Raw genomic sequence first — 23,381 nt, 5'->3', positions numbered from 1 at the left:
TTCGATTTTCAAATTTTCCAATCATTTAGTAGACTAATGGTAATGCACGTTAATCTCCATTTCAGTCCTTAATTGAGACTTTGTTTCAACAAATTTAATACGTTATGGAAGTTAAAATTTAGAATAAAAGCTGTTCGTAAGACATCATGCTCGGCTTTTGCCAGTAAAAGGGGCATAATAGTCAGAAGCTTTGAAAGTAACGGAGCTACTGGTCATTATATAAAACTTAAACAAAAATATTCTATGTTAAAAAGGGACATACCTCTGTCTAAATTCAGAGTTAAGAGTATTGTTTCTCCTGGTGTAGACTTTGACAGTAAATAACTATTCTAAGTTTCAAATCAAAAGGTTTAATAGATCTAGTAAAATAGAAAACGTGGAAACTCCACAGGTCGCTCAACACGACAAAAACGAAAATGTCGCAGGCTCGGTTTGATTGAGCCTGTTCATGGACGGTAGAGGAAATGCATGCTACCGTCCACGCCCTCTAGCCCCGGGTTGAGCAGAACTCAACATTTACAGATGCTAAAAGTACAAAAAGCAATTTAGAGACATCCGCAGATGTATTCAAACGGCGGTGAACATGGAACCTTCAATGATACACTGGTTGTGGCGTGTAATTTCATGAAAAGCGGCGTTTGGACCCCAGATAAAGTAATTGGTTTGCCCAAAACGAGAAAACAATGGGCAGAACTAAACAAACTGGAATTTAGAAAGGGGATCTGAGGTTATGGAGCCTGCATATCACAGGAACTGTCAAAAGACAAAATTAAAAAGCAGGCACCATATCCAAGGGGTGATTATACAATACCCAAGGCTATAAAGCGGGAGTATTGGAACCACCCAGGCCGAAATGGTCATGCTGAAAAACTAAACAGTACCAATAACACGACATAAAAGTCGTGCTGAACGATCTGAGAAGATCGAAATATAAAAGCCCTGATTGAATGTACGGGGAGACTTTTTACGGCCGCCACACGGCACAAACAACGCTGCTGTGATAATAAAATAGAAAAAGTGGAAACTCCAGAGGTCGCTCAACACGACAAAAACGAAAATGTTGCAGGCTCGGTTTGATTGAGCCTGTTCATGGACGGTAGTGGAAATGCATGCTACCGTCCACGCCCTCTAGCCCCGGGTTGAGCAGAACTCAACATTTACAGATGCTAAAAGTACAAAAAGCAATTTAGAGACATCCGCAGATGTATTCAAACGGCGGTGAACATGGAACCTTCAATGATACACTGGTTGTGGCGTGTAATTTTATGAAAAGCGGCGTTTGGACCCCAGATAAAGTAATGGGTTTGCCCCAAACGAGAAAACAATGGGCAGACCTAAACAAACTGGAATTTAGAAAGGGGATCTGAGGTTATGGAGCCTGCACATCACAGGAACTGTCAAAAGACAAAATTAAAAAGCAGGCACCATATCCAAGGGGTGATTATACAATACCCAATGCTATGAAAGCGGGAGTATTGGAACCACCTAGGCCGAAATGGTCATGCTGAAAAACTAAACAGTACCAATAACACGACATAAAAGTAACACTTACGGAGATATTTGATGTATCAAAAACTTTGTAAAGTCAGCTAAAAATGCTACATTTTCTTAGCAGTAAATATTCAAGTCACATATGTATGTGATAAATATGGTTTAAGGTTATGTATTGTTGTTAATTACATATTTTCTAACAGCATTTTCAAAAGCATACATTATTTGGTTACACTATACTCTATGCCAATGTTATTACCTTTTTCATGAGTTCGCTTAGTTGTGCGTCTGCAGGTCAGATTTTCTCAATCCCCGGGGAATTATTTTTTTAATGTAAAAGGGCTATACATTCTATTTTAAGGTTTTTATTAGTCAGTCGAGAGCCAAATGAAGACAGATATATTTGTTCGCTCTTCGCACGCTCTTGATTTTCTCAAAAACCAAAACAAATATTTAAATTATTTTTTTCGCTCGTCACCTCAATATGTTCAGAGAAAAAATCCGATGAACAACTTTTCAATTTGGTGTGTGGTAAGTTTATGTGCGTTGCCATCTTGGCTCAAGTTTACCCGTGAAGAAGTGGGGATTACGGTAGTTCTGGTCGTTCGACTTTGGATGATCTATACTTGTTTTAGTAACTCGAGTACGATAGCCTAAAACTCATTAGAAGGGACCTGTGCTAACGGCTCAGTGCCGGTCGAAGAAAGTAAAAGGAATTTAAAAAAAATAAATGTTGAAGTGCTACAAAATTAATGATGAATTTTCAATGATTTTTCCTGAGAAATTAAAAGCGTAAATGCTAACCTTGTTATAGACACTGGTGTTTGTGCGAGTATAATTTCATTGTCGTTGTATAACAGAATTCCAGATGACTTAAGACCAAAACTTTTGAATCGCAGATGATGCGCTTTTATCTATCGATGGACAATGTGAACTTTAATTTTCATGTTTTAGACAGATATTTAAAGTTATGGTATTTGTTACTCCTATTCGTGAAGATGGATTAATTGGTTTGGATTTTTTATACAACAACAACTATTATCATCATTTAGGTGCTCAGAGAAGACTGAAATTAAATTGGCGAAAGTGCAAAACAGTAGTTGAAAACGTACAAATGTACCTTTAAGGGGCGGTGAGTTTCTTGTGCTTCAAAAACTTTTTCTCCTGCAAATTTGGAGTACATCATCAGGGGTGGGGGAAACCATAAAGTTTAGAGTTCGGTCTGATCTGCCAGAGTAATGACAAGGTTAAGAAGCATATTTCTGTGCGCAGTGTTCCCAGAGGCTACAAATTCGAATAATTTGCCAGACAGATTTGTAAACATCTCCGACAAGAAAATTAAGCTGAAGAAAGGTTTATCCTTGATATTTGCATGAAATGAACTCAGAAGATTTATTAAAAGATAATGTGGATTTCTGCTCAACCCACAAATAAGAACAAAAGAAAAGTTTGAAATTATTATTGTCACCGAATGATTTAGGCAGAACTGATATTGTAAAACATAATATCGATGCAAGACCGATAGATATACCACCAAGACCGGTACCGCATGCTTTTGCAGAGCAAGAGGTAAAGATCATTAAAGGACAACTTGAGTTAGGAATAATCGAGGAGAGTAGCAGCCCTTGGTCAGCACCTTTGGTCAGCAGTGTTTTTCGATGGAGATAGAATACTTGTATGTGTGGACTATAGGCGATTGAATGAAATGACTAAAAGTGTGCCTACCCAATTTAAGGCTACATTAATGTCTTGAGAGTTTTGGCGACTATGAGTTTTATTCAACTATTGACTTCATATCTGTTTTTTCCAAATTGTTCCAAATGAGGTCGACATAAAGAAAACTGGACTTTAACGTCTATTTGAGGCCTATATCAGTACACGACTATGCCTATAGGTCTCACAGGGAGTTCCCATAATTCCACGGAAGTATGGTCGGACTTTGTCTTCGAAGGCCTAGACTGGAAAACATTGATTATTTACAAAGATGATATTTGTTCGTTTAGAAAACTGAAGGTGGCTAATGTCGTTCAAATCTCCAACTGATCAAATGGGGAGATGGTTAGAGGTGTTGTCTTAGTTTGACTTAAACATACAGCATCGTAATGGCAAAAAATATATAAATGTTGACAGTCTCTCAAGAATATCGTATGCCACGGATTAATGTCAGTGTTGTGACAGAAATGCATATTAGAGGGTTTCCCGTGTAAAGGAGGTGTTACATGCTTAAGTAAGCATAAAGCCTTCTCAGACTTCGCACAGTTTGATGATGTTGTTCCCATGATTGAAAAGGTGAGTACGTGCGTGTCTAAGGACTTGGGAAAGTCATCGAGTGCTCTGATTTCCAGAGTCAAATTTCAAGGGTGTTAATTTTGGACTTTGATTTGTGTTGTGTTACAAATGGTTTGGATGGATCGAATTGTTGTATGTCTTTGTGTAGCGTACTATTTAAAATCAGCAAATATCGTCGCTGCGCTTTAAGCAGTATTCTGAAATCACTGGACTATCAAACGATAGCAATCTACTTTTCGTGAAAGCATCATTAATATACAGAAAGGAAATAGTGTACACTCTGCCAACGATGGTGGCTCACTACTACACAGTGCAGCTCACGTCAGGCAGCTTGAAAAACTTCTGTGCTGTTAAATATTTACCTGAAAGAATGGCAAAATTTCAGCAACAAGATCCTGATATATCTGCTGTTTTTAAATGCCTTGAATCTGACAAAAAGAGACTGTCAAAGGACATACTTGCGGGTTATTCACCTGCTGTGAGGGGTATATGGTTACATTGGGACTTACTAGAATTTAGGGACGGTGTGTTTTAAGAGTTTAGTGAAACCTAATCATGAGGACTTTTTTCAATTAGTGGTACTAAGAGTTTTAAGAAAGGAGATTTTACCTTCGGTTCATAACTCGAATACTGGTGCGCACTTAGAAGTAGGTAAGTGGTATTCAATAGAGAAAAGTGGAAACTTCACAGGTCGCTCAACACGACAAAAAAAGAAAATGTTGCAGGCTCAGTTTGATTAAGCCTGTTCATGGACGGTAGTGGAATTGCATGCTACCGTCCGCGCCCTCTAGCCCCGGGTTGAGCAGAACTCAACATTTACACATGCTAAAAGTACAAAAAGCAATTTAGAGACATCCGCAGATGTATTCAAACGGCGATGAACATGGAACCTTCAATGATACACGTGCTGAGGCGTATAATTCCATGAAGAGCGGCGTTTGGACCCCAGATAAAGTAAAGGGTTTGCCCCAAACGAGAAAACAATGGGCAGAGCTAAACAAACTGGAATTTAGGAAGGGGAAGGCTGAGATAGAAATTTACATGGTATAAGATAAAAAAAAAGTTATTATTCCCTGACGAAGGCATGTAGCTGAACCGTTGGAACTATAGTAAATTTAGATATTGACAGCGTGTTTGATCTTTATCTACTTCATTATTTCATCGTATATAACGAAGAACAGTAAGAAACGCAGTATCAAGACTTGTACAAAATGTGGACTACATAAACGCCCTATTCTGTTGGACAACCATTGACAACATTAGTACAGATTTGATGGGTCCATTACCCACAACTGAAAATGGTAATATATACTGTCTTGTGGTCATTGACAATTTCACAAACAGTATGCAATCAAAGATCAACTTGTAAGTACCATAGCAAGTAAAATTGTATATGAATTGTTGTCGCGATTTAGATTGTGTTTGGACATACATCCTAATCAGGCATCAAATTACCATTCAAATCTTTTTAAATAAGCACGTAGAGTCTTACAGATCAATCAGACTCGAACTTCTGACTGATTACAGGGCTATGGCAAAGGGTGCTCCAGAAAGATTTAATCAAGTCCTACAAAATATGAAAACAACATTATATATAAAAATCAGACAAATTAGGATGAAAATTTGAATTAAACAGCTTCAACGTATCGCAGCTGTTTTCATGGTGGGACTGGATTTACCCCAAACATGCTCATGTTAGGTCAAGAAGTCACCATGCCAGTTGAAATTTCCCTAGGATGTGTACGAGACAGAAATATTTGTAGCTGTACAATTCAGTATGTCAAATGAAAAAAAAACATACAAAATTCATTCAATGCATTGCAGAACTAACGTAAAATGCTTAGCGACAGAAAAGTGACTCAAGATTTAGTACAAACACTTACAAAGTGGGAGATTTAGCTCTATTTTTTGGATAAATTTAGAACAAAGGAATAGTGTATGAAAATTGATCCAAACATTAGGAAAGAACCTTACTTAGTTACGAGAAAAATAGTGACTTATTATTTGAAGTTCAAGATTCTAAGAATGTAAAAACAAGGATTGCACATAATGACAGATTTAAATTGTACCATGGGAACTTTGTGCCAGATTGGTACATGAGGGACAGAGTTATCAGGCATAGGTCTACAGGGTCTGTTACATACAAGTACGAATGTTGCTGCAGCAAAAGGAAACTCCGCGCCCAACAAAGCATTGTATGTCGTGTTGATGGAACAGGAGGTGATATAACGATACTGGTGTCCTTGTCGTAGACCCTAGGCAAAGGACAATCTGATAGGTTTTCCTGAATACTGGACAAAGAGGCTTGAAAGGAAAAAACCTATGCGGCTATTAGATTATGAATTGACATGATTTAACCTTTAACTATAATGCCATACAAAAGTAAGATTAAGGATGTAAATAACGTCCTTCGTAAAATTAACAAAATGTTATGAAAAATACTTAGAATACATGTCAGGATTTGATATCTTATTCGTGTGTTTGTGAAAGTTATAATTTCAGTTTTTAAATGTTTAACAACAAAAGCATTAAATAAAATTAAGAATAATCAGTGTTTATAAAATACACCTGACATGACGATAAGTAGCCCTAACAACGACTTTTAAAGAAATATTGCGTTAATTACTAAGGATATAAATATCTTCTTCAAAAACTGCATAGATATATGGATTACCTTTTTTTATTATTTGGAGAAATGTACACTTAAACAGAAAGGCTCGGACAATTCACACCTTTAAACAACTTTATATGAAAGGTCCTCTTATGATATTTTGTCGGAAGATAAAATAAGTAAGGGTTAAATAAAAAATTAGTTATTTGCCCGAAACATTTGCCAGCTACTGCCAATATCATTACGCAAATTACGCAGTGGTAATTATTGCAACTCACTGAACAAAGTATTTGGATACCCTTATATTTAAAACAATTATATTGGTAAGCCATATGTATGTGCTTCAGACATGTTTTACATTTAAACTTTATGGATCAAAAATATTTCTTTCTAGAGCATTCATCAAACTGAAAAGGAAAGGAATTTTCTATGTGTGTCCGACTATAAATTGCTTCCTTTTCTGCACTTTGATTTCTTTCCTGTCTTGTGAAACGTATTTTTTTTTCGTTTGTGTTTCTAAAGATGATGCCATTATTATGGGCAAGGCCAGGCATTAAAACTGAAAATTTGAAATTTTGCAAATCGTCATTTACGACATACATTGTACTGATAAAAGGCCATCACAAGTACTATGGGCACGGAAAATAAACAGACAGACAAATATTTGGACAGTAAATTTGTGTCCCGTAGGAGTTCAAGATAGAGGATTCAACATAAACAATTCCAGTACTAGCACTGGGAAAATTTTGGCTGACAACAGCTCAGTGTCTGTCAACAGGTTTTGGGAACAAAAGAAACTCCTGCAAACTTTGCGATGACCTTTGGATTTCAGGAATTTTTGAAGGGATTTCGTATGAGAGGATGTAATTTTGTGATGTGAGATTTCTTAAGAAATGTTCTCTGAAGTCTAGTTTTTAAATTCTTTTTTTTTGTGGAATAAGTGTTTTATGGCATATTTGGATATATGTCATTCTGTAGGAATATATTTTATGTGTTGTAAAAAATTGGATAGAATATTGTGTTATACCAAATATTTTCAGCGAATTATACTTTTCATAATTAAACTGCATTTAAAGTGTTCTAATTATTCTGAACTTTTCTTTTGAGATGTCATTTGATAAAATTTAAGAAAATGAAATAATGTGCCAAATTAATGCAGTAATTTTGAAAATGTGAATTGTTAAATTTAAATGCTCATTTCATGTTCATTTAAATGGATAATGAAATTGTACCAGAACTAAGTTTGTTCGTGAAATCAACAAACTTTAGAGAGTGATTGCGGTTAAGGTTTAGGAATTATATATAGGACTGAAAAGTGTGCAGAATTTCTAGGACTGTGTTATTATAGTCTATAATGGATTATAGTTTTGCAAACATGTGGGTTGTTTTCACTGATAAAAGTTTTAATGTTTAATATAATGTTATTGCATGTACTGAATACATATTCTACTCATATTCATTCTTCAGTGTTGGTGCGCCGTAAAACTCAAAAAAATAAATAAATAAATCATTCTTCACATTCTGTTTGATTTTGATCTGATATCATGTTAAACGTAAATTTCATTATTTCATTTTATCTTTTTGTTTGAAGAGCATTTGTTGACTTCATTGTGAAATTTTGGTAGGATTTTAGATTGTTCTTAATGGGGACCATTAAGCAAAGAGTACGGGAATGTTGAAATTTTAAAAGATTTTAGATATTGTCTTACTTTCTTTCCCTTAGAATGTATTTAAACTTTTAGCTCAATAAATCTCTGGGGTCCAGGCTATCTGGCTGTCAAAGTTTATGCTATAATTTATGAAATAGCATTCCATAAATACGGATTAGCTTTCAGTATCTTGTAACTGGTATAAAAGGGTTGGAGGGGTTTTGAGGTGAAGAAGTCGCAAATATGTGAGAGAAAGAAAACTTATCCTTTAAAACAATTGCTGTACATATTCATTATAAAATGACATTAGTGTAGATTAAAATGTAATTGGAGTTATGATTTGTGTTTTGTATATCTTTCCAACAATAGAATCTATTTCAAACCTCATTTCTTATAATATACAATAGGACGCAAGAAAACTGATATTTCTCAAAATGTCAGAGGTGAAAATGTCATCATCCAACGCATGCACTTATAAGACTTTTTAAAGAGAAGAGTTTTAATAGTTGACACCTCAGCTAGCTCACGAATTGATCCGAACAGTGGCTTATCATAATCGGGGCACATAGAGGGCATTTGCAAAAGGAAATGTAACTTTCTGTAACTTTGTAACTTTCAGTAGAGGTAATTGAATCGATATTTGTAAGGAGTTCTTATTAATAAAACGGGTAATAACCTTGGAAAGAAGGTAACATGTTTGTGGCTAGCTGCCAAAGGAATATAAGAATACAAATGAAAGTTATGGTTTATAATACAATGCACAAATGCAAGTAAGACGACAATTAGAAGCCGTAAACAGGATAATCGGGCCTTCAAAACTAATATTCCTATGCAACTTAGTATATAATCTTAATTATAATTGGAACAACGAAATAAGAATTGTATACACATTCATGCATATGTTAATAAGATTATATGAAAGGAAATTGCACACGCACTATCGTTTTAAAAGAAAACATGGTTTGCTGTATAAACTGTCAATATGAAAATATATGGGAAGTGAGCACCTGCCAACACTTACAGCAGATAATTGAAAATACAACAATGATCATGGATGACAAAATATAGAAATAATCCCAGATTATGATAGTGGTTATTTAATTTAGTATGAAGAAAGAAGCTATAAATTCAACAAGATCATGTAATTACTTGCACTGATTATTCTGATATCATGCCATTAAAATGAAAGTAGGTAATATCGAGTTGTAATGGTAACATAGGATAGTTTGGTATTGTGTCCCGGTCATTATATTTAATAAATAAAATATAACACTCGATGAATTTTACATGCTGGAATATTCCATTACTAATTTACCATGATTGTCGAACTAAGGAGATATGAAAATGATAAAAATTGTACAACCAGGAAACCAACTGAGTCAGGGGGCATCAAAGTCGGCCTTGAATGGATATAAGCGATTTTACTTGGCGACGTTCAATTCCGTAACTGTAGAAGAACACGAGTCAATTCGGGTGGGCGTTGTAGAGAAGGTGGATGCCCACCACGCCAAGGGGTGGTTGGGAAAACTCTTGTTTCCGAGCAAGAGTGCGCTGATGTGTTTATCCAGGAACGCTTCTAAACGCTTTTTTTTTGTCTCCAGCAGTTGATTGCGCTGTTGTAACCATAGAGGACCTGGAGTCCCAAATTGTGGCCGTTGTAGAGGGGGTCCGTGCATGCGGATCCGGCATAAAATCTCTTGTTTTCTCGTAAACGGGCATCAAAGTCGGTTCTAAACGAAACGCGATTTTACTTGGCGGCGGCCAATTCCGTAACTGTAGAACCCGGGGTCCCACCGGGTTGAGAGGGTGGACGTCCACCAAGTACAAGTGGTGGTCATCCTGGAAAAACTCTTGTTTCCGATCAAGGGTGGACTGATGTGTTTGGCCTGGAACGCTTCTAAATGTTGTCTGTTGTTGTTGTTGTTTTGTTGTTGTTTTTTTTTTTTGCCTCCAGGAGTTGATTGCATGGGCGTTCCGGGAAATATAAGTTCGAGAAATTGGCATTTAAAGGATTAGTTTAGGACAGAGTTCAAACATAAACTGACATGCTGTATGATTCCTTTGCAATGCCCATTCCGTGTACTGAATAAGAAACCATGGTATATAACTTGTTTGCAGTTGAAATTTTAAATATGCTCCAATTTTGATGGAAACTTGTCGACAATAATGTAGCGTTAGATATTTGTTTAGGAAATTATATGCATTGACTTGTGTTGAAACAATAAAACATTGAAATGATGCATATAGGTAATTTAAAATGAAATTCAACCTATCTCACTTAACAAACCCGGGCAATACTTGAAAAATTATATCTAAATACTTTGAATATAAGATATTTATGGGCGTTTTTAGCTGCAATTACTCTTCTTTTTTATTTATCAATAGGTTTTAACCAAATATTTGCTTTATGAATGGGAAGTGGTACAGGAATAAATTTTAAAATGTGCTTTCACATTCCATGGTCCTATGTTGATTGATTACGAATCACTTGTCCCTCGCTGCTCCGGGTTTGGAGCCCCATCAAGGATGTAAAAATCTTTCATTTGATCATTCTGCAGGCGGCGGTTCTTAGCATACAGAGATACCTGCATAGTTGAAATAAGGAGAGGCGTAATATAAGATCTTTAACCACCATTACAGCTGCAATCAATATCGCCATCATACATTTATTGTGTTGTTGTAATGTAGTAAAACAAGCATACGCGATTGTGTATTATTTCGGGCACAAACCAATCACTCTTCAGAAAACAGCAAAAGAAAAACAGCAAAAAACACAAAAAAAAAACAACAAACAAAAAAAGAAAAAAAAAAACACGCACACAAAAAAAAAGCACAAAAAATCATGCGTTGCTCCTATATTATCACACATCACACTGCGTATGAACATCTATTTCTAGGTGAAAACCCGTTTTAAAATGCCATATTTCATGACTGTCTATAGTATTATTGTTTTAAGAATGTACAACACTGATATTTTATATTTCTAGTCAACAGAAGACTTACCAAAAAGAAAAGTAAAACAGTCAAAGGTGTAGGAGCACAGGGCGAGGGCAGCTTGGCCGCCCTCCACTCCTCCCACCCCTAATTTTGAGGGTGGGGCAAGCATATGCTTTCCCTCGTCCCTACTTTTGATCCAGAATGCTGATATTATGCAGTTGTACTGATAAGTACATGATGTGATGTCTATTGTAGATAGGAGGAAGACTTTTTGGAAGGGGTCGGGGGTAGGGGGTGTTGAAATATTTTCAGGGAAAATTTGGGTATGTTTAGCTGGCCGCCTCTCTCTTCCCACCAACTTTGAAATCGCTCCTACATAAATGGTCGTTTAATTTAATTTTATGCAACTGCATGCATCATCAGGCATTTTAAAAATATTTAAAATGCGTAAACATATTTTTCATTATTAAAAATAGAAAAATAGTAAGCAAACAGGATGTTTCTGTTTTTCCTTTTTCTATAAATGAAGCCTACGGTACGTCATGTCAGATAAATGTTTAATAATCTTAACAAATGACTTTGATTACATTCTAAAATTGTGTAGTTTGTTTTAAAATGGGACAGTTGTGTGGGTTTTTATATAGGCAAAGAAGGAAAAAATTTAACTAGCGGAGAGAATTTTCTTAAACTTCGCATGATCATAGAACATCATATGGGAAACAAATTTATGCCAAAAAGATGGGGGTCTCGGTGCTACTTTTTGAGTTATCTGCCCCTGAATGCGAGTTTTTTGCTCTTTTAGGTCATTTTCAAGGGCAGATAACTCAAAATCTAGCATACGGATACCTTATTTCGACAAATTCGACATTCACAAATTTTACTGCCGTAACTGTTCGCTGCTATATTAGAAAATATTTGAGCCTCGCCATGCGAAAACCAACATAGTGGCTTTGCGACCAGCATGGATCAAGACCAGCCTGCGCATCCATGCTGTTCGCTTTCAAAGGCTTTTGCAATTAGAGAAACCATTAGCGAACAGCATGGATCCTGACCAGACTGCGCGGATGCGCAGTCTGGTCTGGATCCGTGCTGGTCGCAAAACCACTATGTTGGTTTTCTCATGGCACGGCTCGTTTCTTCTTTTAAATGCATATCAACAAGTTTGATCCTTGTTGAAATGCAGAAATGATTATAAAACTTAAATGTCTCACTTTACATTATTTTGCAGAATATTTCTACATTAGGACTAAATCATTGAAATATAAATCTGAATAATATGCTCCTAAAATTGACTATATGGGGTACAACATCATAGATTATGATGAAAATATAGCCAACAGATAAGTCGTATATGCTGATAAAGGACAATATTTTATTTTTAATTTTACTTCTGACAGATAAGAAATTAATACGCATCACTTACCTAAGCTCGCCACCTTCCGCCATTTTCCTGTAAGAAAAATATAAATCTACGAATCGTATTTTTCCTTTAAACAGACTTTACACTTAACAAAATGGCGGCTATAATTCAGTTGTTTCTTTACTTCTGATAATACTTTTATTTATGTAATGTTTAAAGATCAGTATTATACAGTTTTATATGATATGGTATAATAATTAATTTTAGCGACACAATTATGTACCACCTTAATAGTCGTGATAGTTCAGGTATCTCTTTTCTTTTTTTCTATAAATTTTCATTTTAGCTCGTCTGATTTTTTAACTTGATCGTCGGCGTCGGCGTTGGTTAAGTTTTTGTTTAGGTCCGTCTTTTTCTCAAACACTGTAAGAGCTACACTTTTGAAACTTTGCACACTTGTTAACCATTATATGGGGACTATGTAGGCCAATAACCATAACTCTGATATGCATTTTGTAAGAATTATGGCCCTTTTTGTACTTATAAATTTGAGTTTCTTGGTATTTTTTTTATTAGGTCCACCTTTTCTCAAAAACTATAAGAGCTACAGCTTTGAAGCTTTGAAACGTTGCATACTTGTTTATCATCATTAGGGGACAATGTAGGCCAAGAACAATAACTCTACCCTGCATTTTGTCAGAATTATGGCCCTTTTAGTACTTAGAAAATCTGAACTTTACTCTTTTCTTACATACTGCCCAGCACTTGCAGACGAGCGATGGCACCCGTAGCCGGTGCTCTTGTTTAACATAGCGTTATGTGAATCCATATCTTCTCATGAGATGTTGATAAAATGCGATGTATCTAATCCTTGTCCAGGAATCTACTGAAACACTGAGCAGTCGATGCATTATGAATGGTACTTTGCATTCAAATGAAATTTACATGTACAAGACAATGATAATAGCAAAACATAATTACAGTATAACATTAAAAAATGAAATGAATTTAATTACACCTCAATTTGTTTCACTTAAAAAAATTAGCCGCTTCAGTATTGAACCCCAGCCGTCTATGTGAGAAGCAATCAGCGAAGGAAACAAAACAATATACATGTATGGCACGCCAATTGTCCAATTATTACGTGAACCCTAGTTCACGGTCGAAAAACTAGGATTAACGTACAATAAACCAGGTTTTTCGAATACTAACCTATATTTTCGAGCGAAAACAGAGGATAACGCCATGAACCATAGTTCACGCTCGAAAATGTAGGTTCACGATTTTAAACCCAAGTTCACGGTCGTAAACATAGGTTCACGTTCGTAAACTATGGTTTACGAGCGTGAACCGGGGTTTACGAGCATACACATAGGATAACGATCGTAAACATAGGATAACGACTGAAACTCATAGTTCAATCGAGAAACCTAGTTTATCAAACGTAAACCATGGTTTACGTTCGATATAATTATTAGGATTATAGAATCAACAATGATTTTCGGGCGTGAACATGGGTTTACGGCCATGAACTTATGTTTACGACCGTGAACCATAGTTTACGAACGTGAACCTATATTTTCGAACGTGAACCTATGTTTACGAACGTAAACTTGGGTATACGAGCGTGAACTTAGGTTTACGTTCGATAAACCAGGTTTTTCGTACGTAAAACCAGGTTTTTCGAATACTAACCTATTTTTTCAAGCGAAAACATAGGATAACATCGTAAACCATAGTTCACGCTCGTAAAGATAGGTTCCCGTTCGTAAACCCAAGTTTACAGTCGTAAACATAGGATAACGACCGAAATTCATAGTTCAATCGAGAAACCTAGTTTATCGAACGTAAACCATGGTTTACGACTGATATATTAGGCTTATCAAATCAGCTATCAATTTCGGCCGTAAACCTATGTTTACGGTGGTGAACCTATGTTTACGAACGCGAACATTGGTTTACGAGCGTGAACCTAGGTTTACGGCCGTAAACTAAACCATAGTTTACGGACATGAACCTATATTTACGTGCGTGAATGTAGGTTTACGGGCGTGAACCTATGTTTACGAGCGTGAAACTAGATTTCTCCAACAAAACTATGATTTTCGGTCGTAAACCTAGGTTCACGCCCGTAAACCTAGGTTCACGCTCGTAAACTTAGGATAACGACCGAAATTTATTGTTCAATCGAGAAACCAAGTTTATCGAACGTAAATATGGGTTCAAAAACGTAAACCTGTGTTTTCGCTCGTAGATATAGGTTAATATTTGATAATTCTAGTTTTTCGACCAAGAACGTTATTATTAGATAATTGGCTTGTCGTGAACCTATGTTTACGGTCGTAAACCCATGTTCACGGTCATAAATCCAAGTTCACGGTCATAAATCCAAGTTTACGGTCGTTAACATAGGTTCACTTTCGTAAATCATGGTTCACGCACGTGAACTCAGGTTTACGTTCGTAAATATAGGTTCACGCTCGTAAACTTAGAATAACGACCGAAATTCATATTTCAATCGAGAAACCTAGTTTATGGAATGTAAACCTGGGTTCACGAGCGTAAACTATGGTTTACGTCCGGTCTCTTATATTTTCGCTCGAAAATATAGGTTAGTATTTGAAAAACCTAGTTTTACGTTCGAAAAACCTAGTTTATCGATCGTTAATCCTAATTTTTCGACCGTGAACCGGGGTTCAAGTAATTATTGGACAATTGGCTTGCCATATACATGCATCATTTTAGTAATGTCTTACATCATCACTTTATTGACATTGAACAGTATATTATTGGCTTGGTTGCGCACCATGGGGCCGTCTTATCAATATCGTAACTTTACGAGAAGGATACGAGAAAAATATTTGTAAGTATTTTGATAAGACGGGCCCTATGCTTCCAGATTTTAGATAACAACTGCCGTTCTAACCTTACTCCGTTTTAAAAGACGAATCAAGACGAAGTGGACTGTGGACACCAAGGACGGTCGATTTTTCAAGGGGACCATCTCAACGTAATTTAATCATATTATCATTATTGCGTGGTAGGAAAAAATAGGGGGAAAATGCATGCGAATAATGGTGATAAGGTCTGGCTCATTAGCTTTTTATCCCACTTCTTTGTGGCTGGGATATAGATTTCGCTTTGTCTGTCCGTCCGTTCGCCCATCTTTCCGTGAAAGAAAATTTGTGTTACACATACCGCTAAAGGTATTTGACCTACCGTCATTACACTTTACTAAAATGTTCTTTTACATTATAAAATGTGTATTTGAGAAAAAAAGTGGCCAAGAGGAGCTAGTGTCCGTATTCCGCCGTCGTCTTTCGATGTAAACAATTCCGCTTTGAACACTCCAGAGATCACAATTCTGACCCAATCGTATTGCCAATCGTGCAACATCGGGTATTTCCGTATTCTTCGGTAAATACACGTATTGCGACTTTGTCAGAATGCTTGTCTTAACAAAATGTCGGATGAGTTTGAAGCTGGGTCTTGCTTGTCAACAAAGTTTTTCTATAATTTGTCATAGTAACCTAGTTTTTAATCCCAGATTCCAAAATACTTAAATCGATCTAGACTTCATGAAGAAAAATATGAAAACTACATTTCTAAATAAAACGGAAAATATTGCCTCTATAGTGCTAAGACGGCTTTTCTATGAATTAACTAAATGACCTAGTTACTGACTCAAGATCACCTAGTTTTTGACTGAACTTAGATGTTAGAAATACAAACTTTCTGACCAAATTTTGTGTAGATCAGTTAAGAGTATATGATTGAAAATATTTCTCTGTGATATAACCAAAGAGCTATAAAAATAAATATTTTATACTTCTTTGATATCACTTAGTGACCTATTCTTTGAAAATATGGCATTTGGAGTGTTAAGAATATTTTTCTATGATTTAACTTACCGACCTACTTTTTATTACATATGTTTAATAACGTTCAATAACATTTCTATGCAATTTCATGACGATCCCGAGTCATTCAAGACTTTTAGCGATGTAACACAAGTTTTGTCTGGCACGGACGAATAAACATTGCCACATCTATATCCCCATCTCATAGTGGTGGAATAATAAGCCAGATCTTATCACCGTTTTTCGCATGTTTTCAAACAGCAGTAAAGTAATAACAGAAAGCTATTGCATATGCTAACAGAATTATACAATACTTACAAAGGAAATAGAAATAATATAAAAAGTGTTTATATATATCCACATTTTAGCAGCTTATGCATTAATTCTACGAAGTACAATGAACTGCAACGATACAATAGATTTGCATCTAGCCTGGTGGCAATGTATACTTCATCTTTAAATGATATTTATTTGAAATAATTCTTATTTCTTTACCTGTTTCATGTGCTGATAATCATTTATTTAACATCCTTTATCTATATCAGTCTTACTGTGATGTTATCCATTTCTCATCAGTATGCAACTACTCGCGTGACAAACTACTCGCGTGACCAAGAATCTGATTTAAATATTAAATTGACTTTATGGCATGTCAAACGTTGCTAAATTATATATGTATGTTGTTATTATTGTATGTTTGTTATTGTTATTCAATGTCTTGTCATTCATATTCTAAACGTCATTACTGTTATTCTATATTTCGTTATTCTTATGTATCTTTGATATTATTATTCAATGTCGTGCCATTCATGTTCAAAGTATTACCATTGTTATTGTATATGTCGTTATTCTTATTGTATGTTCGATATTCTTATGGTAAAAGTCATCATTGTTGTTCAATATCTGACGATTCTATTTACAAAACGTGTCATTCTTATTCTATGTTATGTGATTGTATTTGTATAGCGTCACTGTGCTATTTATATCGCTGGAAATCGCACATACAATAAGATTAAAGAATATTAAGCTTACAAAAACAATAATGAATATACAACAATAACGTCTTTTACAATAAGAATATTGAACATACAATAAGAATAACGACATATACAATAACAGGTTTCATCACTTTATATCTAATACTTTTAGATAGGCACGTCCCAAACTTCGGACGGATGCACGGACAAGACCAAATGAGTGGTAGGGGGGAGCATAAAAATATGCAGTAACAATTTTGTACTGCATTTTATTTACTTTTTGTCTTCATACTTATTGACAGGTGTTGGTTTCATTTGCCTTCCTTTTCCAAGAAAGAAACCAACCTTTTCATTTTTACCAACTAAAAACATTTATATTCAATTAACTCAGTGTCTGATACTGTCTGAAAGAATTCAACTTTGTATTTGAACACTAACAGACTGGCAGCTTCACTAAAGACTGCACAGTAACAACTTTGGGGAACCCCCTTAAACGAGTTATTAAAGATAATTGTATCTAAATAGCAGATTTCAAAGTTCACCACTATATGAGGTTTTGTTTAATTCAAGTTGAATATTTTGAGTCTTCTCCTTTGTAAATCCAAAGCTAAAGCATCTTAAACAGACTGCATTCTATGACATTAGTTTAGTTGCCAAACCTTTGGGCTGGTTCCTTAAGACGATGCTGAAATGAAAATCTCGGCAGACATTTTTCGACAGAATCGTCTGTGTATTTGGACATAACAACAATGTGTCTTTCAATAGATGTTTGATTCTCAACAAAAGTAACTGATGGAATTCATGTATGTTGGTGCTGTTATTATATATACACAATTTTTACATTGAATAACAGATTTTGAAAGAAAATGAAACAATTTCCCCTCTGCTTTTCTGAGGACTTGGGACCTCCAGATTTCAAGTCTGTCACTGTTTAGATTCATTAAATATAAAGTTTGAATCCAGCAAGGACAAACATTAAATAAGGTAGCATTAGAAACCGTTTGCCCATTTAAATTTTTGAAAATAAGTACTACAAACCTAAAAATGTCATTTAGGTTTATAGTCATTTTATGTAACTGTTTTTTTTTTCTATTTGAAACATTCAATTCTGAATTAAAAGTTTTTCTCTGTGACTGCGCAGAGACATTTACCTTTAGCTGCCATATTTCCACATTTCTGTAGATATTGGTAGCCGGACTTTACTTCTACTGAAAGTAAACAAGAGAGCATAACTCAACAGGAACTCTGCAAAGCCAGGCAATATATGCCCAAACTTTTACATCTAAGGAGGTGCAACACCATGCTAAGGATGTAGCTATATATCCAAGGTGTGTTACATCATGAGTTTACACATGGTAGCAAACAAATGGTCAAAGTATCAACAAGAGGGCCATAATGGCCCTATATCGCTCACCTGTTATCATTCCACTTCAGGACAGGAAGGTCAAAAAATCATAATCAAGATCAATCAAAAGAATCATGAGTAAATATAGTTGAAATTTTCTTAAAGGTACAGATATGTCAAAATACATCTAAAACTTGTTGTACCACAGAAAAGTGGTCTCGGTTTTTCCCTACGGCCAATAATAAAGAAGTTACTAAATAAGCTATTTATAGTAACATAAAATAAAGTAACCCCTGGGGCTGGGTCAAGATTTGAAAAAAAATTGTAGAGGTCCACTAGGCAATGCTACATGTCAAATATCTAAGCTCTTCTGGTTTATTTTTAGAAAATTTTGAAGATTTTTCTATGTACATTCAAGTAACCCCATGGGCGGGGTCATGATTTGAACAAATTTTGTAGAAGTCTTCTAGGCAATGCTACATGTCAAATATCTAAGACCTAGGCCTTCTGGTTTATTTTTGGACATTTTTGTAAAGATTTTCCTATGTAAAATCAAGTGACCCCTGGGGCGGGGTCAATTTTAACCCCGGGGGATATGATATGAAACTTTTTTGTAGAGGTCCACTAGGCAATGCTACAAGTGAAATATCTAAGCTCTAGGCCTTCTGGTTTATTTTAAGAAAAATTTTGAAGATTTTCCTATGTAAAATCAAGTGACCCCTGGGGCGGGGTCATGATTTGAACAACTTTAGTAGAGGTCCACTAGACAATGCTTCACACCAAATATCTAAGCTCTAGGGCTTCTGGTTTTTGAGGAGAAGATTTTTAAAGTTTTTCCTTTCGGTTGCCATGGCAACCAGAGTTCTGCATTGAATTCAATTCTTTGAACAATTTTGAAAGGGAGCCACCCAAGGATCATTCCTGTGAAGTTTGGTGAAATTCTGCCCAGTGATTTTTAAGAAGAAGATTTTTTTTACAAATTGTTGACGCACGACGGACGACGCCTATATAAAATCAAGTGATCCCTGGGTAGGGGTCAATATTGACCCCGGGGGTCATAATTTGAACAAATATTGTAGAGGTCTACTAGGCAATGCTACATGTCAAATATCTAAGCTCTAGGCCCTCTGGTTTATTTTTAGAAATTTTTTGAAGATTTTCCTATGTAAAATCAAGTGATCCCTGGGGCGGGGTCAATTTTGATTCCGGGGCCGGGGTCATGATTTGAACAACTTTAGTAGAGGCCTACTAGGCTATGCTACATGTCAAACATCTAAGCTCTAGGGCATCTGGTTTTTGAGAAGAAGATTTTTTAAGATTTTCCTATGTAAAATCAAGTGACCCCTTGGGCGGGGTCAATTTTGACCCCGGGATCATGATTTGAATAAATTTTGTAGAGGTCTTCTAGGCAATACTACATGTGACATATCTAAGCTCTAGGCCTTCTGGTTTATTTTTAGAAATTTTTTGAATATTTTTCTATGTAAAATCAAATGACCCCTGGGGCAGGGTCAATTTTGACCCCGGGGTCATGATTTGAACAAACTTGATAGAGGTCCACTGGGCAATGCTTCACACTAAATATCTAAGCTCTAGTCTTCTGGTTTTTTAGAAGAAGATTTTTTAAGATTTTTCTATGTAAAATCAAGTGACCCCTGAGGCGGGGTCAATTTTGACCCCGGGGTCATGATTTGAACAAAAACTTGGTAGAGGTCCACTAGGCAATGCTTCATACCAAATATATAACCTCTAGGGCTTCTGGTTTTTGAGGAGAAGCTATTTAAAGTTTTTGAGTTCTGCATGGAATTCAATTCTTTGAACAATTTTGAAAGGGGGCCACCCAAGGATCATTCCTGTGAAGTTTGGTGAAATTCTGCCCAGTGGTTTTCAAGAAGAAGATTTTTTACAAATTGTTGACGCACTACGCACGACGGAAAACGGACATCAAACGGTCACAATAGCTCACCTTGTCACTTCGTGACAGGCCAGCTAAAACATATGACAAACAAGTCAGGCAAAACATGGACTTGTATAAAAACTTTAACTGATTTTCAATTCTAAAAATGGCTAGACTAAGAGTTCAGCCAAAATAGTTGACAGAGTTTTGTACTCTTGCCTACAGATGGAGATCATGACAATAACACAAGTGATAAAAGATTCAAAGCCACATGTCAACTAGTTTTGACATAAGTAGACTTGCATTTTTGTTTGTGTTGAATGCATATTTGTTTGTATTGTTTGCAAGTTTGGAAGCCATATGTCAAACAGTTTACACAAAATATAAACTGGTATGAAAAACTTAACCAAGATTTATATTTTAAGTTAAAAGGGGCCATAATTCAAAGCCAAAATCCTTGACAGAGATGTACTCTTGCCTTAAACTGGAAGGTACAGAAATGTTGAAAGTTTCAAAGTTTTATCTCAAAATAATTTGTCAAAATATCAGGACAGGTATAAAAAAAAACTTAACCAAGGTGTGATGCCTACGCCGATGCCAAGGTGAGTAGGATAGCTCTACTTATTCTTCGAATAGTTGTGCTAAAAACCAATAAAAAGACTGATCAAGCATGGTACATTTATTCCAGTAGCAATCAAGCATGGAGGGTCAGTGAGTTTTAAATTATGGAAAATGGAAAAGGAACAAGCATTTTTCAACATTCATACTTGAAAACTGACTCTACCAATAAGAATGCTCAATCATTTATTTGATATATATACAAATATGATTTATTTTCTTACATCATCAGCTCAATCTGCATGACAATATCCTACAATGACCTACAACCACTCTTGAAATATAGCTTTTTCTCTTTGCTTCTCTGCAACTTTAATACAAAAAAAGAAACATTTTACAAATTAATCAAAACAAGCACACACAAATTAGTGTTTGCAGTTCATTGTAACATTATCTAACATTTTAATGTGATTTTTTTTCTGAAAAGAAATGGCAGAATTAACATTATAATAAAATTTTGTAAGAACATTTTAAACTGAATTACATCCCTTCAATCATAAAATAACAGATATAAAATCTGTAAAATAAGTCCTTAGATCTTGATAAAGATATTTTACTGGAAGCTGGCAGTAAATTATAAGTATCTTGTATTCAAATTGATAATTTGCATGATTTTATGAAAACTAGAAACTGCAATAATACTGTTTAAAGTACCACTGACAGATTCCTTTTTTAAAAGTGTAACCTTATATAACTATCTTCCCTACCCTTTTCCATGACAATCCCTTCAGGTCTTATACATGAACGTCTTCACATGTCACATACACTGCAGCAAGCTCTATCCCACATATTTCACTACAAAAAATGATGATCATGTTATAATATATCATCGGTTACATAAATACTTGTTATGGTACCTTTTTGAATAAACCCCACAATTTACTCTGCAAATTAATTTCCTTTTATACCAATCAGCATAATACAATAAATTCTACGGGCCATTTAAAATGGGAGCTTCTCAAGGGTTACAAGGTTCTGTCTGTGTCATATAAGTGTGCATTTTAATATTCAATGAAAGAATATGTTGCTATGGTAAAATAATCGCAATATTCAAAGCGCTTGTGGATAATTTTATTCTTCTGAGATTATGGCCAGCATTAAACCAGTTGAAACAAGTGATGGAAGAATTTCTGAGCAATACAGAATCCCATAATGTTATGGGGTAATTACACAAAATGTTCCAGCTCTCTAAGCTTTGTAACATTTATTTCTATCTGTTTTGTACATAAATATTTTCATCTATACTTGCATAAATAAAATATAGACTGTAACTGGGCTTTGACATCTAAGTGTAACCTTTACCTTCAAGATACAGGTCTAAATCTTGCGAACAACATACTGTCAGGTAATGGCGAATTTTGTGCCATGTTATCTTAATATCAGCCTATACATTAACTATAGATGCCCACGGGCAACATGTCGAGTCAAAAGGACTAGGAGTTGCACATGACACCCTCTCTCATTGAGGCAAACATTTATGCCAAATAAAAAATGATTGCAAAATGTTACAATATAAGTTATTTATAGTAACAACAAAGGGAAGTAAATCTTTAAAAAAATCTAAATCCAAACAAAAATCCTTACCAGTAGAGATAGGTCAAAATACACGTCAAAATTTGATGTAACATGCATATTGTACTACAGAAAAGTGGTCTTGACATTTTCCTACGACCGGTAATAAAAAAGTTACAATATAAGCTATTTAAAGTAACAACAAAGGGAAGTAATTCTAAGTTCTTGCACATGACATTCCACCTCATGATGGTGAACAATTGTGCCAAGTTACATCAAAATCCCTCCATGCATGAAAAAGAAATGCTCCGGACAGTCATTCTTGTATCTGACATTTGACCTATAAGTGTGACCTTGATCTTAGACCTAGGGTCCTGGTTCTTGCGCATGACACTCTGTCACATAGTTGTGAACATTTGTGCCAAGTTACATCAAAATCCCTCCTTGCATGAAGAAGAAATGCTCCGGACAAAGTCATTGAATTTAACCTTTGACCTCCAAGTGTGACCTTGACCTATGAGATAAGAACCTGTGGTTTGCGCAGGACACTCCGACTCACTGATGTTAACATTTATGCCAAATATAAACGAGATTGCTCTATGCATGTCAAAGTTATGGCCCAGACAAACAAATCAGGATGGACGCACACATGGACGCACGCACGCACATACACCAAACAGCCATTTGGACAACTGTGTCCTCGTTTCCGCAAGTGGTCTTGATTTTTCCCTACGACCAGTAATAAAAAAGTTACAATATAAGCTATTTATAGTAACAACAAAGGGAAGTTATTCTAGGTTCTTGCACATGACACTCTGTCTCATGATGGTAAACG

The 23,381-nt window shown here is 35.5% G+C and overlaps 1 protein-coding gene across 1 annotated transcript in view; it reads right to left on the bottom strand.

Annotated features, from left to right (window-relative positions):
* The window catches only part of LOC123561429 (guanylate-binding protein 1-like), a 73,949-nt gene extending 57,160 nt beyond the window's left edge, over positions 1–16,789 (bottom strand). The window contains exons 1-2 of the mRNA XM_045353795.2: positions 16,693–16,789; positions 12,401–12,427 (exon numbers count right to left, since the gene is read on the bottom strand). Of these exons, the coding sequence (XP_045209730.1) occupies positions 12,401–12,423 (23 nt within the window). The 5' untranslated portion in view covers positions 12,424–12,427; positions 16,693–16,789. The remainder of the gene's footprint in view (positions 1–12,400; positions 12,428–16,692) is intronic.
* Positions 16,790–23,381: the final 6,592 nt, after the last annotated feature.

The sequence above is a fragment of the Mercenaria mercenaria genome, chromosome 10 (assembly GCF_021730395.1).
Source record: "Mercenaria mercenaria strain notata chromosome 10, MADL_Memer_1, whole genome shotgun sequence".
Taxonomy (NCBI): domain Eukaryota; kingdom Metazoa; phylum Mollusca; class Bivalvia; order Venerida; family Veneridae; genus Mercenaria; species Mercenaria mercenaria.
The sequence above is the reverse complement of the archived record's forward strand: the minus strand, read 5'-3'. Positions and strand labels throughout refer to the sequence as shown.